General features: G+C 35.5%; 2 protein-coding genes across 3 annotated transcripts; one reads left to right on the top strand and one right to left on the bottom strand.

Annotated features, from left to right (window-relative positions):
• The first annotated feature begins 1886 nt into the window (after positions 1–1886).
• LOC113108100 (rho GTPase-activating protein 20-like) lies at positions 1887–13107 on the top strand. Of its 2 annotated transcripts, none has more exons than XM_026270917.1 (15): positions 1887–2156; positions 3381–3457; positions 4001–4168; positions 4760–4909; positions 5133–5174; positions 5258–5342; positions 5433–5510; positions 5631–5697; positions 5837–5989; positions 6413–6594; positions 7855–8019; positions 8452–8582; positions 8794–8974; positions 9149–9260; positions 9950–13107. In XM_026270917.1, the coding sequence occupies exons 1-15, from the start codon at positions 2085–2087 to the stop codon at positions 10675–10677; spliced, it is 2391 nt and encodes a 796-aa protein (XP_026126702.1). In that variant the 5' UTR covers positions 1887–2084; the 3' UTR covers positions 10678–13107. The 2 variants fall into 2 exon arrangements, with proteins under 2 accessions (XP_026126702.1, XP_026126701.1); XM_026270916.1 differs by having other exon boundaries at positions 3378–3457.
• A 17-nt stretch (positions 13108–13124) lies between these two features.
• On the bottom strand, positions 13125–18190 carry LOC113108101 (adrenodoxin-like). Its single transcript, XM_026270918.1, is given in 5 exon segments — positions 13125–13551; positions 15160–15289; positions 15747–15871; positions 17943–18014; positions 18016–18190. Coding segments are annotated over 5 exon segments (522 nt in total). The 5' UTR covers positions 18084–18190; the 3' UTR covers positions 13125–13424.
• Between the last annotated feature and the right edge of the window lie 8292 nt (positions 18191–26482).

Here is a 26482-nt window from a genome sequence, read left to right as displayed (position 1 = left end):
CCACTGAGCAACAGTCCTTTTTCTCTTTAGCCCAGGTAAGATGATTCTAACATTGTTTCTGTTCCAGAGGTGGTTGGTAGCCCTATTCCTGAAGACGTCTGAGTGTGGTGACTATTGATGCAATGACTCCAGCTTCAGTCCACTCCTTGTGAAGCTCACCCAAGTGTTTTAATCGGCTTTGCCTGACAGTATTCTCAAGTTTGCAGTCATCCCTGTTGCTTGTGCACCTTTTTCTACCCAATTTCTTAATTCCAATTAACTTTGCATTTAATGTGGTTTGATAAAGCACTCTGTTTCAGTAATGACCTTTTTACTTACCCTCTTTGTGGAGGGTGTTTTGACTTTTATGAGCTGTAAGCATCATTGTATCATTATAAAAAATATATTAAAAAAAATATTTGAAATGTTTTACTTGTGAAAAATCTAGAATATACAAAAGTTTCACTTGTTGAAATGTTTCAACAAAGTACTTTTTCACAATATTCAGATTTTTTGAGATACACCTGTATATATATATATATATATATATATATATATATATATATATATATATTATGTATATGTATGTATATATATATGTATACATGCTCTACATTTTTGGAAAATAACATTGCGTTGCAGTCTGTACTTTACTTACATTTGTGACAGCTTAGTCACATACTTCAAGACACGTTAGGAAATATGATAGTGGTAAAATGCAACAAAACCGTAGAAGTGCAACCTGACACATACAAGTAAGAACACCTTTTAACCTAGACCTTCCCTTTTATTATACTAACAGATAGACATGAAATTCCCTACATTCCCATCTCTTCTTTATCTTTGTACACATTCATTCCAGACATCCCTCTTTTTCTTTGTTCATTCTGCCTGATTACATATTTACTTTATGCATTCTATGAATTATTGAAATATGTTGCATGTGTATGCCTGCTGATACCAAAAGAATGTTTTGATGATAAATGTGAATGGCTGGCACCAACAGTAAGGGAACCTTTCAAAACAATAGAGAACTTTAACTTATTAATGTTGCTCATTAATATAATCTTGTAGATTAGATCTGTTGTCTTTTAGAAATGTACTAATTTCTTATAATCAAATATTTTAAATGGCCAAAGTGCACATGCTCTGTCTGGGATTTTTATAAAGTAGCTGAGGGTGACAGACTCAAAATTAAACATTTATGTATTTTAAACATTACAATGTACATTTAGCCTACATAAATGATGTACATAAATTATGTACACTGATGTATAATCTCAGTTTTGGTGTTTGCAATAGGTGCTGCATTTTTTACTTTATAGATCAGAGGGTTGTGGTTTATTTTATTAGAAGGTCAGCACTATAATGTATGATAGTCTAATTTCTTGATTTTAACATTTGACTTTTTTGTGTGTGTGTGTGTGTGTAAAAGACAGATTTGCTAAATGCAGCTATATGAACTGTAGCTGGACAAAATCAGTATACAAAATGGACAATCTTACAGAGTTCAGTGAGGAAAGTATGATTATAGTTTGAGCAACCGTCACTCAAACTGGTTACATCTGGTGAGAAAAGAGGCTTAAGCTTGTCTGACCATTTACTCATCCCAGTAAGGAGGGGGCAGGGTATGAAGATAAACTGGCCTAAGGAATTATTATAGCTAAATACTGAATAGATTTTTCTTGAAATATTTGTCAAAATGTTTCCAATTATTTCCAAAGACAAACAGGTATAATTAAAGAAAGTTGTTTCACAAAGATTCTCTCCTCTGTCAAAACTATCCATATGTTGTATACACACAGATCATATCACATTATGTACCGAGATCCCGCCTCCTAAATCCTCCCCCTGCTGCTCAGAGACACAGACATAATCTTCCATCTTTCATAGAGGAAAGACAAACAGATTGTTCAGAGTCTGGAGCTTGTGAGGAGGACGGGATAATTGAACACACCACTGGATTCTGTATTTCTACCAAACTGAAACAGAAAAGAAAAGCAGCAAAGGGAGGATCACTCAGAGGCAGATGATGATATGGAAGCAGTGATCTGATCAATCCTCTAAATCACCTATACACAGTTTTTTTTACTAGGATTTTAACCATGGGACCATATGAGGCAGGATTGCAGAAGAGAAGCCGAACCAAAAGTTGTGGGGAATATCAGCACTCCAACGTAAGTAACGGAATATAAACAGGTGCTCATTGCTGGTAGGTGCTCTATATCAATTTATGTAGCCTATTTCATTTACATAACAAAAGTTACCATGCCATAATATTTCTTCCATTAAGCAATATGGCACTGGTTTGTTTTTTTAACATCACATAGGTTTACCAGATTCAACAGAAAAACAGCATGTCTGGTGCACAGCGAGTATTTACCAGGGTTTAGCCTCAGCATTAAGCTCCATCATGAAGATTAACAAAACAAATTCAGTAAAAAAAAAATAATAAAAAAGTGGATTTCAAATAAAAGCAAAAGGAGATTAAATAAAACAATCTAGAGTGGAGAGTGTTAATAAAATTAGTGCAGTGTTGAAAAAGGCACATAAAATAGCTCAGATAAGGACAGCAGAAGTCCCAATCAATACAAAAGAGCACTGAATTATTTATACACACAGCTGTACTGTGATTTTGCAGATAACACATTTTAAACTTCAGAAATTAAGTTGGCAAAAAAAGAAAGAAAATGGAATAAAATAAAATGATGACATAAATAATCATTTAAAATATTTTTATACCAAATCCATAGCCTTGTGGGCAGTGCTCCAATATGCTGTAAGTTTGGGTTCTTATACCTGTCCTGTTCTCCTCTCTCAGCGCTTCCTGTCTCTGCTTAGCCTATCAAAATAAAGGCAGGCAAAATGGTTTAAAAAAATGTAAAAGAAAAACAATAATAATAAACATAACTTTTATAGAAGTATTTAAAACAATAAAAAGTAAATTAATCTAGAAGAAAACGGAAAACAAATATTTAAAGCAGGGGCGTAAAGGTTTTTACAACAAATGCAATATCATCAACCATACCATATATTTAATCTTAAATGTATAATAAAAATAAAAAACAATAAAAGTAAATGAATCAATTTAGAAAATAACTGAAAACATTTATATAACGGGGCGACTAAATGACAACAAATGCAATATCATCAACACATGCAAATATACATTGTGCTACAGTATGCATTAATTGATGAAGCTTCATGAACTCTTTCCAATAAAAATTGAACATATATCAAATTTATAAAAATATAATCAACAAATGATGATTGTAATCATAACTGATAAATGAGAATTGTGCTGTTAAACCAAATATCAGCATGGCTGTGATCACCTGTGTGTTTTTATCTTATTCTCTTTTGTTATATTACATTACTCTCTGTTATTTTTTCTCTAGAAGACTTTCTCTCAGCGCAGACAGTCGGCACCTTCTGTTATTCTCAGCAAAGCCCTTACAAAGTCAAAATCTGTTGCAAGGTATGAGTTTTGAAAACTAAATCTGTGTGTATTTATTTAATGATGCATTCTGTAAACATACTGTAAATATCAGACTGCATGGCCTTTAGATTACTTTAAAGTCTGTTTCAGGCTCAGTGAGCAGTTTGTTACCTACTTCTGTCTCAATGTCACAGCCAGTGCTTGCGTGCATCTCCTTTTCACTGAAAGGAGAGAATGAAGAGATGCCGTAGAACCAGCTTGTGTGGTCTCAGCATCTAGCATCTAGCATCTGCACGTGTTTGAGTGTGTGAAAGAGTGACAGAGAAACAAAGTTTTCTGCCATCAGACAGGCTGACTGAAGAGTATGTGCTCTTTCTGAAATTTTCAGCTATAACATTGGAGCTAGTTTATCAATAAAGCACGTGAAAGAGCACTTAAGTCAGAAGCTTTGATTAATCACAGATGGATTGATTGGACGTGTTTCATATGCAAACATCTAGGGGAAAATGCCTGGCTTGGGGAAACTGTGTATTTTATATATGATTTTTAATGTTGTATCCTTTTCCCTCATGTGTGTGTCAGGGATTGCACATCTCAGGTTAGCCAGGACATTTTTGCCCTGATCCAGTCTCTGCTCAGCCCAACCAGGAAACTCATTTGCCAAGGAAATGTGGTGCTGCAGACAGGCCTTCAAAACCAGGACAGATTCCTGATCCTCTTCAATGATCTTCTCATCATCACCAAGGCCAAGTATGGATGAGGAAATGCACTGAGAAGAACTCAAATACATAAAAGTCATCCAAATATTGAAGTGCACATACATTTAGAAATTTGGGATCAGTAATTTTTTTATGTTTTTAAAAAAGTCTCCTATGCTCAACAAGGCTGCATTTACTGGATCAGTAAAATGATTAATAATAATTAAATATTAGAATAATATTAGAATTTAAAATAACTGTTTCAGATATTTTAAAATGCAATTTAATATCCAGTAATATGCTGATTTCTTATTATTATCAATACTGAAAAAGAGTTATTTAAACTCTTATTAATTTTGTGCAAACTGTGATACAGGATTTTTCCATGCATAAGTAGTTCAAAAGTTTATTTGACAACATTTATTTGAAATAGGATTTTGCTGTAAATGTCTTTGTGGTCACTTTAATTAATCAAATTTACATGTCTTTTCTTAATAAATGTATTCAATTAAATAAATAAACAAACAAACACAATTAACCCACATTTCAAAATGGTTGTATGGAGCTACAAAGTTAAAGTTGTAAGATGGTATAGTTATAATAATTTGGTCTTCGAATAATTTGAGATTTTTTTTTTCTTCAGGTCAGTAATGCAGGTGAAGCAGAAGAAGTGTGTGCGTGTTAGTGAGATGTGGACAGCCAGCTGTGTGGATGAGGTGTGTGAGGCCAGTACTGCTTCAGAGAGAAGCTTCGTCATGGGCTGGCCAACTTACAACTGTGTGGCTACTTTTAGGTACACACACACACACACACACAAACACACACACACACACACAGAGGTACAGCAGGCCTATATATAGCCATTTTAAGCAGACCCATTGATTTCCTCCTTATGTGTGTGTGTGTGTGTGTGTGTGTGTGTGTGTGTGTGTGTGTGTGTGTGTGTGTGTGTGTGTGTGTGTGGGTGTGTGTGTGTGCGTGTGTGTGGGTGTGTGTGTGTGCGTGTGTGCGCACAGCACTTCAGAAGAGAAAGACAGGTGGCTGCCTCTCATTGAAAGGTCAGTTCTTCTATTTTTACAAAAAGCACAATAAAGAAATAAACCCTCGTACCTAAATTTTTGTTCTCCTTCTTTTCAATTAGTTGCATACAAGAAGAAAAAAAGAGTGATGATCCAAAGATGATTCCACTCAAGATATTTGCAAAGGATGTTGGGAACTGTGCCTATGTGAGAACTGATTATTTTGTGATTATAAAATTATGTACTGTCGCTTTGATGTAAATGTAAATGAATGTTTATTTGCTTATATCTCTCTAGGCAAAGACTCTTTTTATCAGCAACACAGACTGCACCTCTGATGTCATTAGCACAGCACTGCAACTGTTTGGTCTTTCGGTATGTTAAAACTGCATAACAATTACTAACTAATTCACTCACTAACTATATTGAATGAATTAATGGATTTTACAATTTATTTTTATTTTACTGATTGATTGCTTTTGTCTTTGTTCACAGGGTGGAGTAAAAGATTACAAGTTGTGGGTGTGTTCAAAACAAGATGAAACTCCATACCCTTTAATTGGTAATAGTTTTAATCAGTATTTCTCACATCATCAAAGCAATCAAACATTTAACATGTGAATGAACAGATTAAAGTACTGTGGTATAATCTGATACTTTCCCTGCACAGTAGCTTTTTTAAAGGGCTTTTGTTCCACCAGGTCATGAGTGTCCTTACAGCATTAAGATGAGCCACATTCGCCTGCTGCAGCAAGAGGCAGTGACATCATCCTACAGCCAGATGGCGCTTTTGCCAATTGATGCTCACTGTCAGTTCTTCCTGAGGCCCAGTCAAATAAACAGCACCTTCACAGGTGAGAGATGTCTATTTTCAGAATACTACCAAACTACTCCTTCGTACTCGTTTTTGTATGCATTAAATAATCAAATATTTTTCTTACCGAAAACAATAATATTTTTTATTTTACTTCCGTGATGATATTCCTTGCATTCTACATTTCACAGACTGTACAGTTATTTGTACGTAAAGCCCACACCTATATCAAAACATAAACACACACACAAAATAAATAATGAATATAAAGCCATATACAGTATTCTACAAATACATACTGTATAGAAATGATTTGGTTTGAAATCAACATGTTTCTCACCCCAGTTCTTCTGGCACTCAAATCTCACCCACCCCAACAACTAACACACATACACAACATCTTGAAATGTTGCCTCTTTTTTTTTATCCTGTTGGCCTCTCTTGCATGCATTTATCCTTGCAGAACAGAAAAGCAGGAGGAAGAGGATGTCTCTTATTAGCTGGGCTTTTAAACGAAGCTTCAGCATTGAACAGGCTGTCCGATCCGAATCTCCTGGCCCAACTATAACACAAGCTTCTGGACATCTGTTTGGTCGACCACTCAGTGATGTAATAAAAGACAATACCCTGCCATCACCCATTGTGGTAGGTTAAAAAGATAATTTTATCTGTATTTGAATTTGACACTTTTGATCATAACATTCTTCAAGAGAGACTGAAAACTGGGTCGGGCTTTCTAGGATGGTCCTCAAATGGTTCAGGTCATACTTAGAAGGGAGAGGTTATTATGTGAGTATAGGAGAGCATAGGTCTAAGTGGACATCAATGACATACGGAATCCCACAAGGCTCAATTCTTGCACCGCTCTTGTTTAGCCTGTACATGCTCCCACTAAGCCAAATAATGAGAAAGAACCAAATTTCCTATCACAGCTATATGCTGATGATACTTGATTTACCTTACCTTATCCAAATGACTACAGCCCCAGTGACTTCCTCTGCCAATGCATTGATGAAGTTAACAGTTGGATGTGCCAAAATGTTCTTCAGTTAAACAAGGAGAAAACTGAAGTCATTACATTTGGAAACATAGATGAAGTTCTCTATGAGCAATGGCTCCCTAAATATATAAACCAACAAACAACTCAGATTATGACAAGTCAGTTAGAAATACCAAGGGTTCACCCAAAACAAGGGGAATCCGCTTTTAGCTATTATGCCGCCCACAGTTGGAATCAGCTTTTTTGAAGAGATCAGGGGCTGTATTTCCCAAAAGCATCATAAGCCTAAGTTGATCGTAACTCCATTGGTTTCAATGAGTCTACGATGCTTTTGGGAAACACAGCGCAGATGTGCCAAAACATTAGCCACATTTAAATCCATACTCAAAACTTATCTGTTTAGCTGTGCATTTATTGGATTGGCACTGTGCTAAATCGGAACTGAATGCACTGTATTTTATGTATAATCGTTTTCTATTCTTAACTGTTTAATTCATTTCAAAGATATTTTTTTATAATTTTAAAAGGTTTTGTAAATTCCTTGTTTTATTGTTGTTATTGTTTTATGATCATTTGAATTCCTTTTATGTAGGCTAATGCACTTTGAATTACCATTGTGTATGAAATGTGCTATATAAATAAACTTGCCTTGCCTTGTATTACTTTATGAACTTCATCACAATGAGAAAGATTTACGGAAGCAGCGTAATATTATGTTAAGACTGTTATATTATGTCAATTAAAAGATGTATAATTCTTTGCATAATTAAATGTCGAAAAAACACCTTAAAACATTTGTATTCCTTTATGAAAAAGTTAAAATATTATACTAATATAGTATAAAATATGATAACATGAATTTACAATAGTATTGCAGTCAAACCACCTGTTTTTTGTTTTTGAAGGACATGCTGAAGTGTTTGTGCAGTGAAGGGGCCGTGACGCGTGGGATATTCCGGCGATCTGCTGGAGTGAAGGCCTGCCGAGAATTGAGGGAAAAACTAGATTCTGGTCACTATGAAGAGCCACTCAGTGGAGAACCTGTACTTGTCACTGCTTCAGTGTTCAAGGTACTGTAGATATTTATGTATGTGCACTCTTCAAAAGTTTAGGGTCTGTAAAAGTATCACAGCAATGTTTTCGAAAGAAGTAGCTTATTCTCACCAAGGCTGATTAAAAATACAGTTGAAACACAAATATTATGAAATAACACTTTTATATTTGAATATTATTTGTGAAATGTAACTTATTCCTGATAATGGCAAAGATGAATTTTCATGATCTTTCAGAAATCATTCTAATATGCTTTTATAACATTATAAATGTCTCTACTCCCACACTTTTAATTTAATGCATCCTTACTTAATAAAAGTATAAATATTATAAAAAAAAATAAAAAAAAATACAAACATTGACACCACACTATTGAACGGTAGTGTAAGTCAAGATCAAACATCTGTATCATGATGACTTGTTCTCACATTTGTGTTTTTGATTGGCAGGAATTCTTACGCAATATACCGGGCAGCCTATTGTGTGAGGAGCTCTATGAGCAATGGCTCCAAGCAGTGGAGCAGGATGGTGAAAGAAATGGACAAATGACAGAGAGAAACCTGCTACAAGAAGTTCAGAGGTAAAGTCAGTTACGCTCTGATTAGTTTATCTGGTTTTGTATTTCTAGTTAATAAAGACGGATAAAACCTTGATAAGGATGGATCAAGGCTATGATATTACTGCACACCTTAAGCAGATTTAGGTTTAGCAGCCAATGTCCTTTAGCTTTATGAGTTATATAATCATGAAGACCGATAACTTAGATATGGTGATTCTGCCCATATTCACAGGCTTGTTCAGCTTTTACCTAAAGAAAATCTCCTGCTGCTGAGACACATGATAGCAATGCTGCATCACATTCAGCTCAATGCTGAGCACAACCAGATGACCTCTTTTAACCTGGCTGTGTGTATAGCACCTAGCTGTCTGTGGAATCGCAAACTACAATCTCATGAGAAAGATGCCAAAAAGGTAAGCGCACATGCTTTATTATTAAAATATTATAATATCTGCAGAGTGCATGAGTATTAGCTGAAGTCATCATCGTTATTGCTCTCTAAAAACATAAAATGGCAGTAGGAATGGAAATGTAATCGACATAGGAAAGGAAATGGAAATGTAATCGCCAATGCAATCTGTACACAGGTGTGTGACCTTGTGCATGTCTTGATTGACAACTGCTGTGCGTTGTTTGGGGATGAAATAATAACCCTCTTAAAGGATTTGACTGAAGACAATAGAAGCAAACGCGGATCAGGTTACTATAAATACAAACATAATTCACAAACACACACTGTACACAACAATACAAAACAACACCGTATAATATTTTGCCAGCCTGAAAAATGTACTTTAGCTAATTTAACTGCTTAATTGAATAATGTAAAAAAGAAAAAAAGAATCCTGGGCAGCGATTAATCGCATGCAAAATAAAAGTGTATATACATGTAAATATTTTATATTTTTTACAAAATATATACTGTATGTGTGTTCCTCTATCTATACATAATACATATATACAGTAGACACACATATATAAACAAAAACTTTGTGATTAATCACAATTGTTGCCCAGCACTAACAAAAAGTTATTAATACAATTAATGTTTTATTGCTTTTTGTTTTTAATATTTATACCTATTATTCTACTTTTAGTCATTTTAGTACTTCAGCTTATTTATTTATTTTCCCCCCCTTTAATTAACTACCAAGGCAACATTTTAAGTTTCCATTTAAGTTATGATTGTTTCCTTTAATATTAATATTTAATTTAACAAAAAATATTTTCATAGATTTTTTAATATAACAAAAACACTGTATTTTCCTAAATGATCTGAAGACCTCAGATCAGTTCAATATACTGTAATTTCATAAAGTAACAATGTTCTCACACAATTTCTTTTATATTTTACTGTCTATGTATTTCTTTTCTCTTCCTGCCTCTAGTTGGGTCCCTGCAGCAGATGTCAGATTCAGGTTATGAGAGTCTAAAGAATGAGGTTAATACTGACCCAGAGGACATTTCTAAGACCCATCTTCTTAAAGACAGTCGTAGTATGGACTCACTCATGTCACTGAGTGATTGTGACCTCGATTGTCCAGAAAACGACTTGCTGTCTTCCATTCCACAGGCACAGATCAGAAACTGTACATCCGCAGTGCGTCAACTCCGATCCCTGAAACTACACAGACACTCCATGTCCACCATTGCTTTGACTTCTCATGAGCAGGAAATAACCATAGAAAGTGGAATACATGAAGAGTTTAAGAGACCTGATGACGTCAATGATAATGTGTTCATGGATCAAAACTTTCAACAACTGAATTTCATGAGAGAAAAACAAACTCCACCAACCTCCAATGTATCATCGCCAGTGACTTCATCGACATACTCACCTGTGAGTTCAATAGACAGTCCATCTTCTCTGTCCACCCGAAAGACCCTTCATTCTGCTCAAGATTCTCCAGCCAAGGTTGATTTACTCACTCAAAATGGCACAGATTACCAACATCCAGACAGCTTGCCCAATGAGAAATTATCTCCACCAAATTATCAGAGGAACTTCACTGATATTAATGCCCAAATGCCCAAAAATCCTCCTCCTTATCAGCAGGCCTTACAAAAGCTCAACCGAAAACAATTCTCACAGACTCCCACTCAAAGTCTTACATAAAGGAAAAGGCAGTTTCTACAAAGGGCCAAGGAGCCCCAAGCACAGCCCTTTAGGAGACCCCAAGTATTCCCCTGAATCTCAGACCATCAGATTTAACTGTCAAACCAGGACTGAAGAAGAGGTCAAGCTACCACAGAGTGTGTTTTATGGACAGAGTTGCAAGTTGACGGTGCACAAAACCAGGGGACAGAATGCAGGTTTGAAGTCTACCAAACTTTCGGGGAAGCAGTATAGGTTTAAAGCACTTGATTTGCACCCTTCCTCTGGAAAAATAGTCAGGGATTACTTTATGGATGGTTCTCCTCTCAGAGAGAAGCAAGCTGTTGGGAGAGGCCAAAAGCTCAGCTGTTGCAGCAGTAGCCAGTGGATTGTGTGAACAAGTAATTTCAAAAACAGAACAAACACTGGGATCCCATTAATTATAATTATCTGCAGTTTCTTATAATTAACAATTACACGCTCCAAATTTATTTATTACCAAACACCCTAGTTGGTAATCAAATACCATGTCCTTTGTTTTTTAATTCAACTTCAGATTATGAGTGCAACTCCATTTAAACAGTGTAGAAACCTCCTTTCAATAGTCTGATTTGTTATTATCTGTTATTAAACCAATCAATGTAGTATCATCTGCAAACTTAAAAATCTGCACTGATTTACAATGTGAAACACAATCATTAGTTTAGACCGAGTACAATTATGGTGACAGTACATATCCTTGTGGGGCCCCCACGCTAATTGTCTCAAGTCTTGAGAATGTATTATCAATTTTAATTACTTGTGTTTTGTTCTGCAAAAAATCCAAAATCCAAAGAGCAAGGGAGTGTTCAATCCCCAATTGCTTAAACTTATCAAAAAGTTTAACTGGAATAATTGTATTAAATGCAGATTTATAGTCCACAAAAAGGACTCTGACATAAGTATTGGGGGTTTCAAGTTATTACAAAATTGAATTGAGACGCAGAGCCACAGCATCATCAATGGAGCTATTAGCTTTATTGGCCTAATTGGTGAGAATCCAAACAGATTTTAGAAATTAGATGCCAAAGCATCAATCGCTCAAAGAGTTTCATAGCAACTTAGGTTAGGGCCACTGGTATACAACTTTTTTGACTCTGGAATAATAAACAGCTGGGATATTCTCATTTTACAGTATAATTTCATTTTATTAATACTTAAAGTTTGAGCTTTATAATGCCTTTTTTTGTTGAAAATATTTATAAGCCTTAGAACAATCTGCATGGGATTTTATTGTACTTTATTATATAAAACTCACTTTTCCTCCTTATGCAAGTTAAACTGAAGCATTTAAAACATTCAAAAATAGCACACACTTAAAATCCAAATTATAAAATTACCTTTTCAGGATTACATTCAGTAGGGGTATTAGGGCTGTCACGATTCCACAATTAAACTCAAATATTCAATTATATTATCATCGAATTCCACAGACAACTTCAAAATAAAAGTTTAAACCCTTGCTCTGAGTTTGAATGGTTTGACATCCACATGTTCTTTTTAAAGAAATGACAGTGGCTGGCCTTGCATTGCTATCACAGAGATATGGTGCAAATCTAAAATATTAAGTGGACATTTTAACTAAATATGGTTTAGTCAATATTTTAAACAAGGATTAGTTTGTGCTGTAAATTGTAAAAAAAAAAAAAAAAAAAAAAAAAAACTATTGCCAGGCAGTTTGTGCTCTTTGCAGGCATTTGATATAATACATCATGTACAAAAGTGATTAATTTTGATATTTTATTTGAACCAATTATTACTGCCTCATTTTTATTATGTGTATTTAAAGTCTATTGTTTGCTTAGGTCTTTTTTATTACCAGAAAAAAATGATGCGATAATTATTACAATTATTACAGAATAATTAACAGATTACTTGAAATACCAAAATAATCATTAGGGACCATCCTAAGGGATGTATTATACATATTTTGATTCTGTAAGATAAATGTTTTTGAGGTCCAAGCTTATTTCATTTTTAGTTTTTAGATGATTTTTGAACATTGTTATGCCTTTTTGTAAATGCAACCAAACCTTTTTTGTAACAAGTATACAAAACTGTTTGACAGAAAATAGATTTATAATTACAATATTTTACAGCGCTTTAAAAATCAGTGCTGTTCAATACAGTGCTCAAGTATTTAATGTGAATTTGCATCCATAAACGAAAATGTTTTGTACCATAAATCCTATTAAAACTAGTAATCCCACTTGTGTGTGCCCTAGTTTATTTTTCAACGTGTTAATTCTTGCAAACATATTTCGGCTCAGTAGTTCACATTCTCACTGTGCTCCTGTCAACATTTACAACCCATCAATATAACTGAGACATAACAGCAAAATATGTTCAAATATAAATCACATGCACTTGCTAGGATGATGTTCCAGCTTTCAAATACAAAAAAAAAAAAAACTATAAAATTTTGCAACTTAAAAAGTTAAACAACATATTTATTGAAATAAATCAGTTAAAGTTATTTCTGCATTCAATATGTAAAACAACAAGATATCCCCACCTCTCATTGTGACACAAAGAATTGCAGAATAAAAAAATGACAATCACCAAATTTATAAAAACTACTTATGGCAGCATGGAAATAATATTAAACGATAAATGTTATCATTTAAAATTTTGTTTTCTATTAAAATAGTACATATTAAAATACTTGTTATTAAAGATATATCCATAATGCAGTGTTTATGAGATACAGCTAGGCTTTATTTGATAGATTATTTGGGGGGGGCTGTGAAGGACTCTTTTTCACTGTCAACTCGAGCGTCAGATATCACGTCTGGCACACGCAGAATCATCCCCTCCAGATCCTTCCTCAAACACACCTGACAGCCCAGGCGAGATCTGAAAGATGTACATGCAAAACATCTGAAATCTGAAGATTTGCCATGAATATTCATATCAAGCACTGAACTCAGTTTATATAATGAACTGCTAAAACAGATAATTCAAAAGATGTGCACTTTTTAATGTAACTTGTGGCTCTTGTGGATAATTCTGTCATTAATTAATTACCCTCAAGTTGTTACAAACCCCAAAAGGCTTTCGTTTATTACAATTGAACCACTGGAGTAACACAGACTAATCTATAGCCCCTTTCACACTGCCATTCTGGCAAATACGTGGGTAAAGTGTTCCAGCAATTGTTCCCTGGTTGCTAGATTTTGCACTTTCACACTGCCAGTGATTACCCGGGGTATGTGCGTGCTTTCATACACAACCCGTAAAGATCCCGTAACGACACGTGACATCAGGGCGTGACATGTAATGTACGAGTCGAAAACATTAGGCACATTATACTTTCACTGAAGCAAGCAAACGATCTCGGCGTCAGCACGGCAAGTGAGGAACAAACTGCTTCATTACAGTTTGCACATATTTTTCGTCGCGAACGTTGATCTTCGTTCAAAACAGCCGGTAAAAGAGTCGCGCGATAACGTGCGTCATCACTTTGACACGGCATTAGATCTGGCTTTTGTTCACACAGCGCTTGTCCCGTGTTGAACCCGGCAATGTTACTAGGTCCCCGACCCGGGTTCAATGCCGGAATCAGTCCCGGGACGTGTTTGCTTTCAAACAAGGGGGTAACCAGGCAATGTTCCTGCAATATGCCGGGTCCGACGTGCAGGCTAATACAAGGGGCTAATATGATGTTTTCTTAAGTCAGTGGAGGTGCAGCAAGCTGTCGGATTTCAATGAAAATATCTTCAACTGTGCTCCGAGGAAGAATGAAAGTATTAGGAGATTGGAACAACTTGAGGGTGAGTTATTTATGACAATTTTCATTTTTGGATGAACTGTCCTTTTAAGGTGAAGTCAGTTATTCTACGGCAAGTGTTGAAATCATATGGAAGTGGGGTTTAATCACAAACAGCTACCGTATTTTCCGCACTATAAGGCGCACCGGATTATAAGGTGCACCTTCAATGAATGGCCTATTTTAGAACTGTTTTCATTTATAGGGCGCACCGGATTATAGAAGATACTGCAGTCAAATGTTTGACTGGGTTTGCGTTATGCATCCACTAGATGGAGCTGTGCTAAAGGGAATGTAAACATTTTGACAGAGCGCCTTGATCCATATATAAGGCACTCCTGATTATAAGGCGCACTGCCGTTTTTTGAGAAAATTCAAGGCTTTTAAGTGCGCCTTATAGTGCGGAAAGTACGGTAACTCTGCCTCTAACTCACTCCACTGGCTGGGCCAATGTTACAGTTATGGGCTGGTCACAATGCTTAAACAAACAGAGCAGTGATATTGAGCTACAGTGTTTACATTTACAGGGGAATCAAACTATGAATGGCTTACTAATTGTTGTCTCTGCATACATAGATTAGGAAAGTGTATTTAAACATCAATATTATGTTATTTATTGATATCCACAGCTGTTGCATGGCCTTTGAAGACAATATTAAAATGATCTCCTATTGTTGAGTGATCTGTCCACTCACGTGTCTGTAAGCCCATAAGCCAAGTCCAGCATGTCCATTTCCTCGTCAGAAACAGCTCCAAGCTTCTTATAAACGGCCTCCTCGAAAATAAGGTGGCACGTAGAGCAGGCCAAAGTTCCCTCACATGCACCTAGTTCAACAACCCAAGAGACACACAAAAACATTAGCCTGCAACAAGCTAGTAAGTCTCAAAGTCACTTACATTACCATGATAAGCATTCAAATATATCTCTAGCTTTACCTTTGGATTACATACTAAAGTCCTGTAAAGCTTTGGTCTGTTCACGATGACCAACTCATTTTTGCCTTTCTATAGCACTCACATATGTTTACCTTTGCTTTTTTTTTTTTGAGTCAAACTGCAGTGTTCATAGATGGTACACAATATGCACTGGAAAAAATGTTTGTCAGGTAGTCTAAAGGTAGTCTAATGTGTGACAATAGGTGACAATGCCATATTAAGGATCAGAGCAGGAAGAAACGGCATGTTTTTACTCTTTATAGTGTGTGAAGGAAAACATTTATAGTTGCCTGAACAAATAAAACTTACATTTTTACACTATGTACAATATTTTTAAATCACTTACCAAATCCATCAATATCTAGATCATTGTTAACAACCACATCGAGTAGTGATTCTCCAGTTAAAGCTTTCGCCGTGATCCTTTTTCCATCTCGATTCAGAAAGTGAACCGTCACCTTCTCCTCAGCCCTGCACAGAGACATTTGTAAGACTTAGAGTGCAAAGATGAAGCCATCATCATAAGTGCTGTATGAAAAACCTAGAACAATGATCTGTTGTATCCTTAATCACCTTTTGCTGAAAACGTTGGCTAAACCTCGTTGTTGTTGTTAATCAGACCATTGTTTAAGAAGCCAAGGGACTTCCCTTGAAATGTTGTTTCACAGTTTTATCCCATTTCATTCAGAGTTTCCTGACATACCTCTGTTTTTCATTTTCAGGAACTTTTAAGTAAAAGCTAGCTTCTGTGCTGAATGGAAGAATGAGTAATCATTTACAGTACAGTTCAATACACAACTACAACAATATCCTGAGCATGAATTCAAAGCTGTAGTAAAATCCTCCTGAGAAAAGACTATTTATGCATGGAGGCTTAAACACAAAGAGGGAGCATTGAGAGGATTTAGGTAAAGTGTTCTTCAGTAGGCAAAAGATGATATTGTATATATAAAATGTGTTTATTTTGCCAATATACAGTACTACCTTTTGAACTAATACAGACATCCTTTTTAGGCCACTTTATTACAATCAGCCATCATTAAAAAATCACTTGGATTTGTATATAATGAGAGAGAGAGACTACAGTGTAACACACTAGTCATGCAAGTACTGGTCCGATTTTTTGAAAGAAGTCCACTATACTCAACAGTAATACTTGTAATATATGCGACCCTAGAGCACAAAACCAGTCATGAGCAGCACAGGTATATTTGTAGCAATAGCCAATAATACATTGTTTGGGGAAAAATTATAATTTTTTCATGCCAAATATCTTTAGGATATTAAGTAAAGATCATGTCCATGAAGATATTTAGCTAATTTCCTTACATAAATATATCAAAACTTTATTTTTGATTAGTAATATGCATTGCGAAGGACGTTCTTTTGGACTTTAAAGGAAGATTTTTTTGCACCCTCAGATTCCAGATTTTCAAATAGTTGCATCTCCGCCGGATATTGTCCCATCATGACTAACCATAACATCAATTGGAAAGCTTATTTTCTCATTACTTATTTACTTGATGCATTTATCTCAATTTCAGAAATGTGACCCTAATGACTGGTTTTGTGGTCCAGGGTCACATATTATAAATGTACTTAATATAACCATTATTATTATTATTATTATTATTATTATTATTATTATTATTATATTTCATTATCATTATGAACTATGAATGCAGTTGCTTGTATAATAGCATGTAGCTATGCCCTGAACAAATGTCAAGATTTGGAAAAATTGACAACTCGATGTAAATTTGACCATGCAGATCAAGTACTCCAGAGGTTTGGCTTGTGTGTATGCAAAATAAACTTGAGGAAGCTTCAGCTATCAGTGCATCAACCATAACAATAGTCACATTCTTACTCACCAGACATAGACCCAAAGATAAAAATGAGATAAAGACAGATAACATAAAATAAAGAGGAACAAATTATTACACAATGCACATGTAAACCCAATAGCCTTGACCCACAAAAAAAAAAAAAAAAAAAAAAAACCCTACAACAAAACGGATAACCAAAGTGTTCAACCTATTACACAACTGGAAATACAGTAAGCCCAAGAATAGTTGCAGACTTAAGCCACAAATGTATGTCATTGTATTAAAGATAAAAGATCAAACCATGTGTCAATGTTGGACTGTGGAAGCACATTATGTTAGATCACACAGAACTTATCTGACCCATGTTTTAATGACTTACCCTACAGATCTCAAGGTCATTTTAGTCAATGTATGAATATGTGACATCTGACAACATTTCACAACCATTGCATTTTCAACATTATATATATTGTATTATTATGTGAACCCTAAGAAACATAAGCAATCTTTTGTTTGACGGAAACGCTAAAGAACTGTCTCTTTAAAAAACTACTCGTTTTGACATTTTGTTATCTAACTGTTAATCTATCTAGGTGAAGTATTTTATGTAAGACACACTTTTGAGGACATTACATCACCACATCGCTGCAGACAAAATTGTTAATATGGATAAGTCTTCAGGACTCGATACTTTTAAAAAGATAGTTTCTTACCTTAGTGAATTTGATGTGTTTATTCGTCTGCTCGCGGTCACGCGTTGAGGAAACGCTCTCGCGTGACTGAATTGACGCCGCGTTACGCATCACAGACGCTCGCTGGAGAAACACTCTCAGTGCACATGCAGACATTGTCATATATTTTGTTGACAGACCGCTGAAGAACTTACTACCACCGTTTCATGTGTGTGATGGAGTTCAACTTCCGACTCTTTATATGTGGCGGAAATAGTGCTGTTCAGTCGTGACGTCAATTTGTAGGCCATCCCGGAAATAATTCGTCATGTGTTCCTTCAGGAACGTCCGTTGGGTTTTTGATGGTTTTGAGAACAGCGATTTGGGATTTTTGAGGAAATTGTTATTGTCATATTTTGTTCTACTACATACAATTAAATAAACTGTATACTTAAACAAAATACTTATCTTAATAGAAAATCAGCCAGCATTAAAAAATATTTAAGTCTCTTAAGAGACATAACAGCAAGCTTTCTGTAAGCTTTGGATACAATACCGCAATAAAAATACATTAGACTTGACTAGTCATCTTTCACTGTAAAATAATTATGAAATGCAAAACAATAAATGTTTTGGCTAGTGTGTGTGTGTGTGTGTGTGTGTGTGTGTGTGTGTGTGTGTGTGTGTGTGTGTGTGTGTGTGTGTGTGTTTCAGGGAAACCTTGGTGACCTAAATTAAGGTCCCCGTGAAGAAACAAGCTTATAAATCATACAGAATGAGTTTATTTATTTATTTATTATTGTTTTTATTTTTTTGAGAATGTACAATTGCATAAAGTTTTATGTAAGGATTAGGTTTAGTTTTAGGGTTGGTGTAGTGCGAGAGAATACACGGCTTGTACAGTTTACCATTACGCGTATGGACAGTTCCCACAAAGACTGTAAACCAGACTGTAAACGTGTGTGTGTGTGTGTGTGTGTGTGTGTGTGTGTATGTGTGTGAAGACACTGCCACCTAACGGCTATTCCTGGCAACAGCACTACTTTTAAATCGATGCCTGCCATGCGGTTTCTCATTTGCCGTTATGTATTTTTTTTTTAAATAAAAAAAACCCTCTGACGCAAATGTTCTCTATTATTTTTTGATTACTTATTATAAAAAAATAACCCGCTAACTTAAAAAAAAAAAAAATGTTATTGTGATTAACCAGGACTTCTCACAGCACTTGCATTGCTTTTTTTGGTTTGATTGCTTCTGTTGTACTTATTTTTAAAACACTTTGGATAAAAGAGTCTGTTAAATGTAAAAGTAATAAATTAAACTGAATAGCTGGTTAAGTGACCACTTGCCACTGATAAATGGCACATTACTATAGCCTACCGTGTTCATACGTCTGAAGGGTTCATTTTAAAAGGCTTCTAACCAGCTCTACTACCAGCTCGGGCAATTATAATCCATTATATTTTATATGAAAATAAAAAAATTAAAAAGCTGGTTTACCAATGGTCACTTCCTTGACTTGAGGTCATTTGCAAATGCATTTCCATTAGGTTCCCAGTTTTACTACAGAACATTTGCAAACCATAGAAGCTTTCACTGCCCACAAAAATAATCAATAACCCAGGCATTTCAAAATTGCAGCTTCACAACAGTAAATGATCAATTAATAAGTAATCAGGAGTTATTAGTCCCATATAGAATCCAGTCTGTGTACTACTGATATTTAGTTTTTGACGTGTTTTTAACTGACTCAAAATGCTAACGTGACTGGACAACAACAAATAACAGAACAACTCCAGAAAGCCACACAGCTTTAACCATGCGTGTAGTCACTGGCCTGGTTCATTGGCTGCTGCTGGTGATGGTCTTCATTACTTTAGGTGTTATAAATGACAAGTTCAAGTTGGAAACATGAACATGTGGATGACAAAAATATCACCATTACTTTTTTAGAAATATCACATCTGGAAACCAAAAGAACACGTTACTGAAAACTCTAAACATTTTAACACGTTTAAAATATAATTTCTTCTATTAAATATGATCTGCTTAGTGTACATTAGTGAAATGACTTTGTTCAAACACCACAGATGTGTGTGGAGTTTTATTGATAGGGCCATAGGAATGAAGCATGTTCAATTCATTTAACAGGCTCATAAACTGTGTACGATTATCTTATGAATTACAAGAAATTCTCTAAAACAGTTATTTCTGCATGCTTCACAACAATAAATTCCTTTCAGTCCGAACAACCGATTTTCCAGATGTCCCAAACAGTTAGAAGGGAGCTTCATGAAAGAAAATAAGTTTACACCTGCTGTCCAATCCTTGTACTTCCTGCAGAATTATAGTCTGTCCTTGATGTTTTTCTTGGAGTTAAGTGGCTCCTTTGAAGCCCTTCTTGACACCAGGCCGTTGTCCAAAAGTCTTGACCTCACTGTATCTGCAGATGCTCTCACACCGACCTGCTGCCGTTCCTGAGCAAGCCCTGCACTGCTGGAGACACGATTCTCTAGCTGACTCCTCAGGAGGAGACGCTGGAGACTCTGGGACGTCCTGAAGACTTCTTCACTGCAGTTGAACCTCTCTCCCCGAAGATCTTGATCCAGTAAATGGTTCTTTCAGGTACAATATTCTTTGTAGCAGTTTCCTTGCATGTGAGGCCAAACTGATGCAAAGCGATGATGGCTGCACGTTTCTTTGAAGGTAACCATTGCTAACAAGAACAAAATGATTGGAAACGCTTCTTCCCTCCTTTTATAGCAACCAGTCTGCTCTTACAGTCTAATTATTATGACAGTGGTTTCACCTGACTAGTATTCATTCACACTTCCACATGTGCTGCTGTTATGATTAGTCAGTTAATCTTAGCTGGTCATTTTGTATCAGGATAAAAAAAGTGTATTTTGTATGTGTGTGTGTGTGTGTGTGTGTGTGTGTTTAAAATGCATCAGATCATTTTACACAACAATCTGGAAACAGTGTGAATGAACACTACAACAGCTTAAGCAACAAAAAAACAATACATTTATGTCACTGCCAAAACTTTTGGCCCTAAGCATGCAAATACACATGAAAATAAAGTGTAGATTTCTTTTTTGAAAATAAATAATAAACACTTCAAATTTAAAATATATAGACACTTTTATGATACTGTACATTATGATGTCATTGCATGAGAGTTAGTACCGCTTGTTATGGATTGAGGTGAACTGCAACAGCAGAAAAGAGACTTCATTATGTTGTCAGCATCTCTCCTCATGAACAAGTACAATAAACAGTCAGCGAGTGGGTTAAGATACAAGAGACAGTGACAAAAAATATAAACATTCTCAGAAGTAGGAGTTAGAGGCTCTAAAGACTCTAAAAACAAACTTGTAATTGAGAGGGGAAGGATGAGTAATGTGTAATTCAGCAGCACAAGAGACAGACTACCCAAAATTAATTTCCGCTTATGAGAAGTAAGTGATATTGCATGAGAGAGACCCCTCCAAGTACCAACAAAACACATGAGGATTACTGAGTAAGGAATAAAAGATGCCAGACTTTGTGATAACAGGCTAAACATCCCTGGAACTTGAATTTTTATGAAGGTCAAAGGCATTAACCAGATGATAAAAGAAATAAAACAGGACATTTTTACTGAATTGTGAGATCTGTACCAGTGAGGGTGGGAAACTAAAATGTATCTTTCAATAGCAATTAATGCCATGAAAAACAAGCCCACAATCAAACAATACTTATATGGACTCCACAATGTAACCCTCGCTAAGTCGGTTGTTAATACAATTATAAAACCAATCTGCAAGAGATCAGAAAAAATCAAATGTATCACATAAACCGAAGCAGCATGATGAGACTTGATGAGAAAACACAATGCACACAGGGTCAAGCAGATGACTGGAATCTCAAAGAGGCTCACAATCCAGATAAACACTGCTTCACCATTTTCTATTTTATAAGTTTTGTTCATGTTATGTGACTCGTTGGACCCATTAGAGCTGTTGTTGAGTAGCATCATGGTCTCAGAAAGTCTTGGAAATTAGCACTGAAATAACAACAAACCTGAGATTAATTTACTGTGTAAAGATTTCTAGAAAAAAAAAAAAAATAGCATTAATAGTTGGCAAAACGAACTAGCTAGTTTATCACCCCCCCCCCCCAATCTTTCGTTGATTTATTGTTACCTTGCCTTCTGAAAGCTTTAGCTGAAAAATTATTTAATTTAAATTCCTTCTCAAACTCCAACTTGAACTGAATAGGCAGATCTGGAGAGTTTATTTCCTCAGAAACATTTTATATAGATGTTTATTGTCAAGATAGGAATTGTTAAAATAAAACTGAAACTTGTGACTATGGGTAGAAATATGGGTAGAAATAATAAAATTGGGATTTACTACTATTAAAAACAAAAACAAACAAAAACAGATAACCATGTGCAAGCAGCACTGATCTGCACTAATCAAGTAATCTCCTTATTTTGGATAGGTGAACATATAATAATAGGCTACTCTTTACCAGATCAGAAAAAAACAACAAATGTATTGTATTAAGTAAACTGTCATGATGAGACTAAATGAGAAATGACATTGAAAACTGTTTTTTTCCTTCCACATCCACAAAAAGGCATGCAGTGTTTGTAGAAGTTGTAACTCAATATACTGTATATACTGTATATATATATATATATATATATATATATATATATATATATATATATATATATATATATATAAAACAATATAGACATGGCATTTTCAAACATATGAGAAGACTTTCTCTTACCTACAATCCGACTGTATAGATCCACACACTGAAGATGTTGCTCATCAGTTGATGATGATGTTCTGAAGAGTATGACATATACACTAAGTTTAAACGACCTTCTGAGAAGCTCCAATATTTTCCCTGGGTGCTGAGCAAAAACCACATAGTGTTTTTACTCAACTGTCAGTGTATAAATTGATTTGGTCTCTGCAATAATAATCCATTTTCCCCATTAACAAACTGAAAGCCTGTTAAAAAGTCTTAAAAGCATCCAATTAATTGATTACATTGTGGGCTGCACATTTATGATCTCATTAGTCCATGTTCATAAGACACATCATCAATGGATATTTTTATGGATAGTATTTCTAATATTGTTATTAAGTTTGTTGTTAATCAACAGTGTAAATAATTGTTTTGGGATAATAATAATAATGGAATAATTGTTTAAATATCAGTTTCTTTTTTACATAAAGATTTCATATGAAAAGAAAAGAAAAGATTTTAAGTCATTATGTGTCCTCGTAAGTTTAGGGAGGTCTCCATGTGGATCCAAGCCCCATGGAAGAAGTTGAGAGTTGAGCAGTGGGAGAGTGAAGTGAGTGAACCCATAATGGAGTTTCTTTTCAGACCCACCCCAATTAGTCTGCCAGTAAAACCCATTCAATCCACAGACATTAACAAGCCCCCACTCTACTGCTGCACCAGTTTGCATTTTCTAGGCATTTGATGTTTCTTCACAGAGCATAGTAAACGCCTGAGAAGATATGATGTCACCCCCTCAGAGGACCTCAGATGATGCCAACCCTAAAACAACATGCAGAACTAACAAAAATTGCCATAAGTTTGATTGCAACATACCATATAATAATTGCTGTTAATAGTGTTCATAGTTTTTTTTTATTACATCTTTAATTGTTTTTTTCTGAACATTTCATGAATTTAGCAGATGCTTTTATCCAAAGCAATTCACATTGCATTCAGGCTTTACATTTTATTTAATTTTTTATCAGTATGTACATTATGTACATTAACTGACAGTTACAAATTATAAGCTACTACTAAATATATTGTAGAAACTTATTGTTTTGTACAGTATGCTAAACAGTAAGCTATGGTGGTTAAAAGTTCCAGAACCTCACTGCTGCACTCGCCAAATAGACCAATAATATCAAGCTTTTATTTATTTCTTTATTTTACACAAAGTAAATAATTTAAGATAGAACAGCTGTTGGAATAGAACTCTGGACCTCTCACATCCAGCACACTCTCTCTTTGAACTGTTGCCATCTGGTCAACGCTACAGAGCTCTGAGCACCAGAACGGCCAAACACAGGGACAGCTTCTTTTTTGTTTCATAACTGATTAACTTCATAAGTGAATTGACTAGGCTGAACTGAAGTGGCTGAAAATGCCACTATTGTCTTCTGCATGCTTAAGTTGAAGTTCAATAGCTTACAAACTTTGCAACATTGACAGTGAACATATGAATTTAACAGTGAACTAAACTGAGCTGAATAATGACACTTTTACTGCTTATTTGGTACTACAGTATAAATACTGAAACTTCTGATAAAGTGCTGCTGCATATAAATAAAAATGGCTTTACTTGTTAGTTATTGCAAATTATGATGATGAGTGCTGGTACTGGTTGTGTGTTGTGCTGTATTCTGACATCTGTTAGAGCCAGTACAGCAGTAAAGAAATGCCAGTATATCATCAATGTCACTTCTCACGAACAATAAACAGTCAACAAATGGTTTTAGATACCAGAGACAGTAAAAAAAAGTTGGAAAATCCAAAGACTTAAATAAAAACTTTAATTGCATTGGGGAGAATGAGAAAGGTGTAATTCAGCAGCACAAGAGAAAGACTGCCCAAAATGAATTTGCATTTATGAGAAGTGAGCGATGTTGAGTGAGAGAGGCCCTTCCAGGTACCAACAAAACACAGGAGGATTCATGGATGGGGGTAAAATATGCTATACATTAGGACAGGCCATGAAATTTAAGAAATATAAAAATATATTTCAATATGGTCCTATCCTAATAAACCATACATCAATGGAAAACGTATTTATTCAGCTTTCAGATGATGTATAAATAAATAAAAATATATATATTAGGGGTGTAACGGTTCACAAAATTCACGGTTCGGTTCGATACGATACACTGATGTCACGGTTCGGTTCGGTTCGGTTCGATACGTTTTAGATACAGCAAAATGTAAAAACATCTCAACTTTTTAGAATGCCGCAAGCGCACCGCGGGTCATGTGACAAGAACCAACCAATCAGCTTCATCCTTTCCCGTAACAACGTTGAGAGCTCAGCCAAGATGAAGGATCAGCTGATCATAGTTGTATATGGATTGCAATTTTGAAATAAATTTAGTAGCAGAGCTACTGCAAGCGATTTTTAGAGCTGCAAATCCATTTATCCTTCGCTGAAATTTCCGCGTCTCATGGAGAGAGCACGTCATTGTTGCTTAGCAAAGACAGACGCCTCATGAGCGGAGGAGAAAGCGGCGCGACTAGCGTTTTCCACGCGTTTTTAGGCACGATATGTGAACGGCCCCTAAGGCGCTCGCTCACTCAGCACGCGCTGAAGGCTCGTTGCAAAATGTCGAATGCATTTAACAGACCAGAAATATAAGATCCTAAAATAACCAACAGGTCCGGTGTTTGGGTTGGATTCCCTGTAAGCTATAATACCGGTGTCTAAATGATGCAGGGATAGTTTGCTGCGTGCATGTTTCTCCTTTTTTTCGTCTTTTCCCAGATAGTACTGACGCATATATCCCAGATATTTTTTTTGTATTCCCGCTGGTGTACCCTGTCATGTTGCAGATGCGACATACCGTTGTTTATTTATCCACCACTCTCTTGCCATCACCATTATAGCTTAAAGGGAATCCAAAGTGCACCCAAACACCAGACCTGTTGGTTATTGGAGGATCTTCTCATTTCTAGTCTGTTAAACGCATTGGCTATTTTGCAACGAGCCTTCAGCGCGTACTGAGTGAGCGAGCGCCTGCTGTAGCCTAACATAAACATATAAGATGGTGTTTTTTTCTTCTTCGGGAGTGTCAGGGGCGTTGCCTGTTACGTTGTTTGGGTTATTGGGCTACCTTGTTGAACGCATATCATTATATTTCTCTCTCTCTTTTTTTTTTTTTTTCAAATATAATTAATTACTCCAACGAACCGTTCGGTATACATAATGCGTACCGCGTACCGAACCGAAAGCGTCGTACCGAACGGTTCAATACGAATACGCGTATCGTTACACCCCTAATATATATATATATATATATATATATATATATATATATATATATATATATATATACACTTCAGAATGGTGTTGTGGTCCTGGGTCACATATGATTTGATTTACTAGATTCCCATTAGGTTGTTGATATCAACAAGAATTATCTGTAACAGAAATAATCAAATGTATCACATAAACTGAAGCAGCACTTTTAGATTTTATGAGAAAACACAATGCAAACAGGGTCAAGGGGACAACTGGAATCTCAATGATACATAAAATCCAGAAAAACACGGATTCTGCATGCTCCGCTCTAGAGTAAACCGTGCTGGTGATGTTGAATTGTGTCATGGTCACACAAAGTATCGGAAGATGGCACTGTAATAATAATAATTCATTTTATTATGAAAAGAAACACAAAAAACCATGCTGATTCATTTCTGACTGATGGTGTCTGATAATATCACACAGTTGTTTAATACAAGCCTTTATAATTCAAGTGAAAATTCACATATGAGCTGGACATGATCTAGACTGGAATTAG

This window comes from Carassius auratus, chromosome 9 (assembly GCF_003368295.1).
Source record: "Carassius auratus strain Wakin chromosome 9, ASM336829v1, whole genome shotgun sequence".
Taxonomy (NCBI): domain Eukaryota; kingdom Metazoa; phylum Chordata; class Actinopteri; order Cypriniformes; family Cyprinidae; genus Carassius; species Carassius auratus.
The sequence above is the reverse complement of the archived record's forward strand: the minus strand, read 5'-3'. Positions and strand labels throughout refer to the sequence as shown.

What these genes read in the sequence shown, in the direction of transcription:
- LOC113108100 (XM_026270916.1), top strand. Translation starts at nt 2,085, where the DNA reads ATGGGACCATATGAGGCAGGATTGCAGAAGAGAAGCCGAACCAAAAGT. An exon ending in AAGTCAAAATCTGTTGCAAG is followed by an intron (nt 3,458 to 4,000) that starts GTATGAGTTTTG and finishes TGTGTGTGTCAG; the next exon opens with GGATTGCACATCTCAGGTTA. An exon ending in CTCATCATCACCAAGGCCAA is followed by an intron (nt 4,169 to 4,759) that starts GTATGGATGAGG and finishes TTTTTTCTTCAG; the next exon opens with GTCAGTAATGCAGGTGAAGC.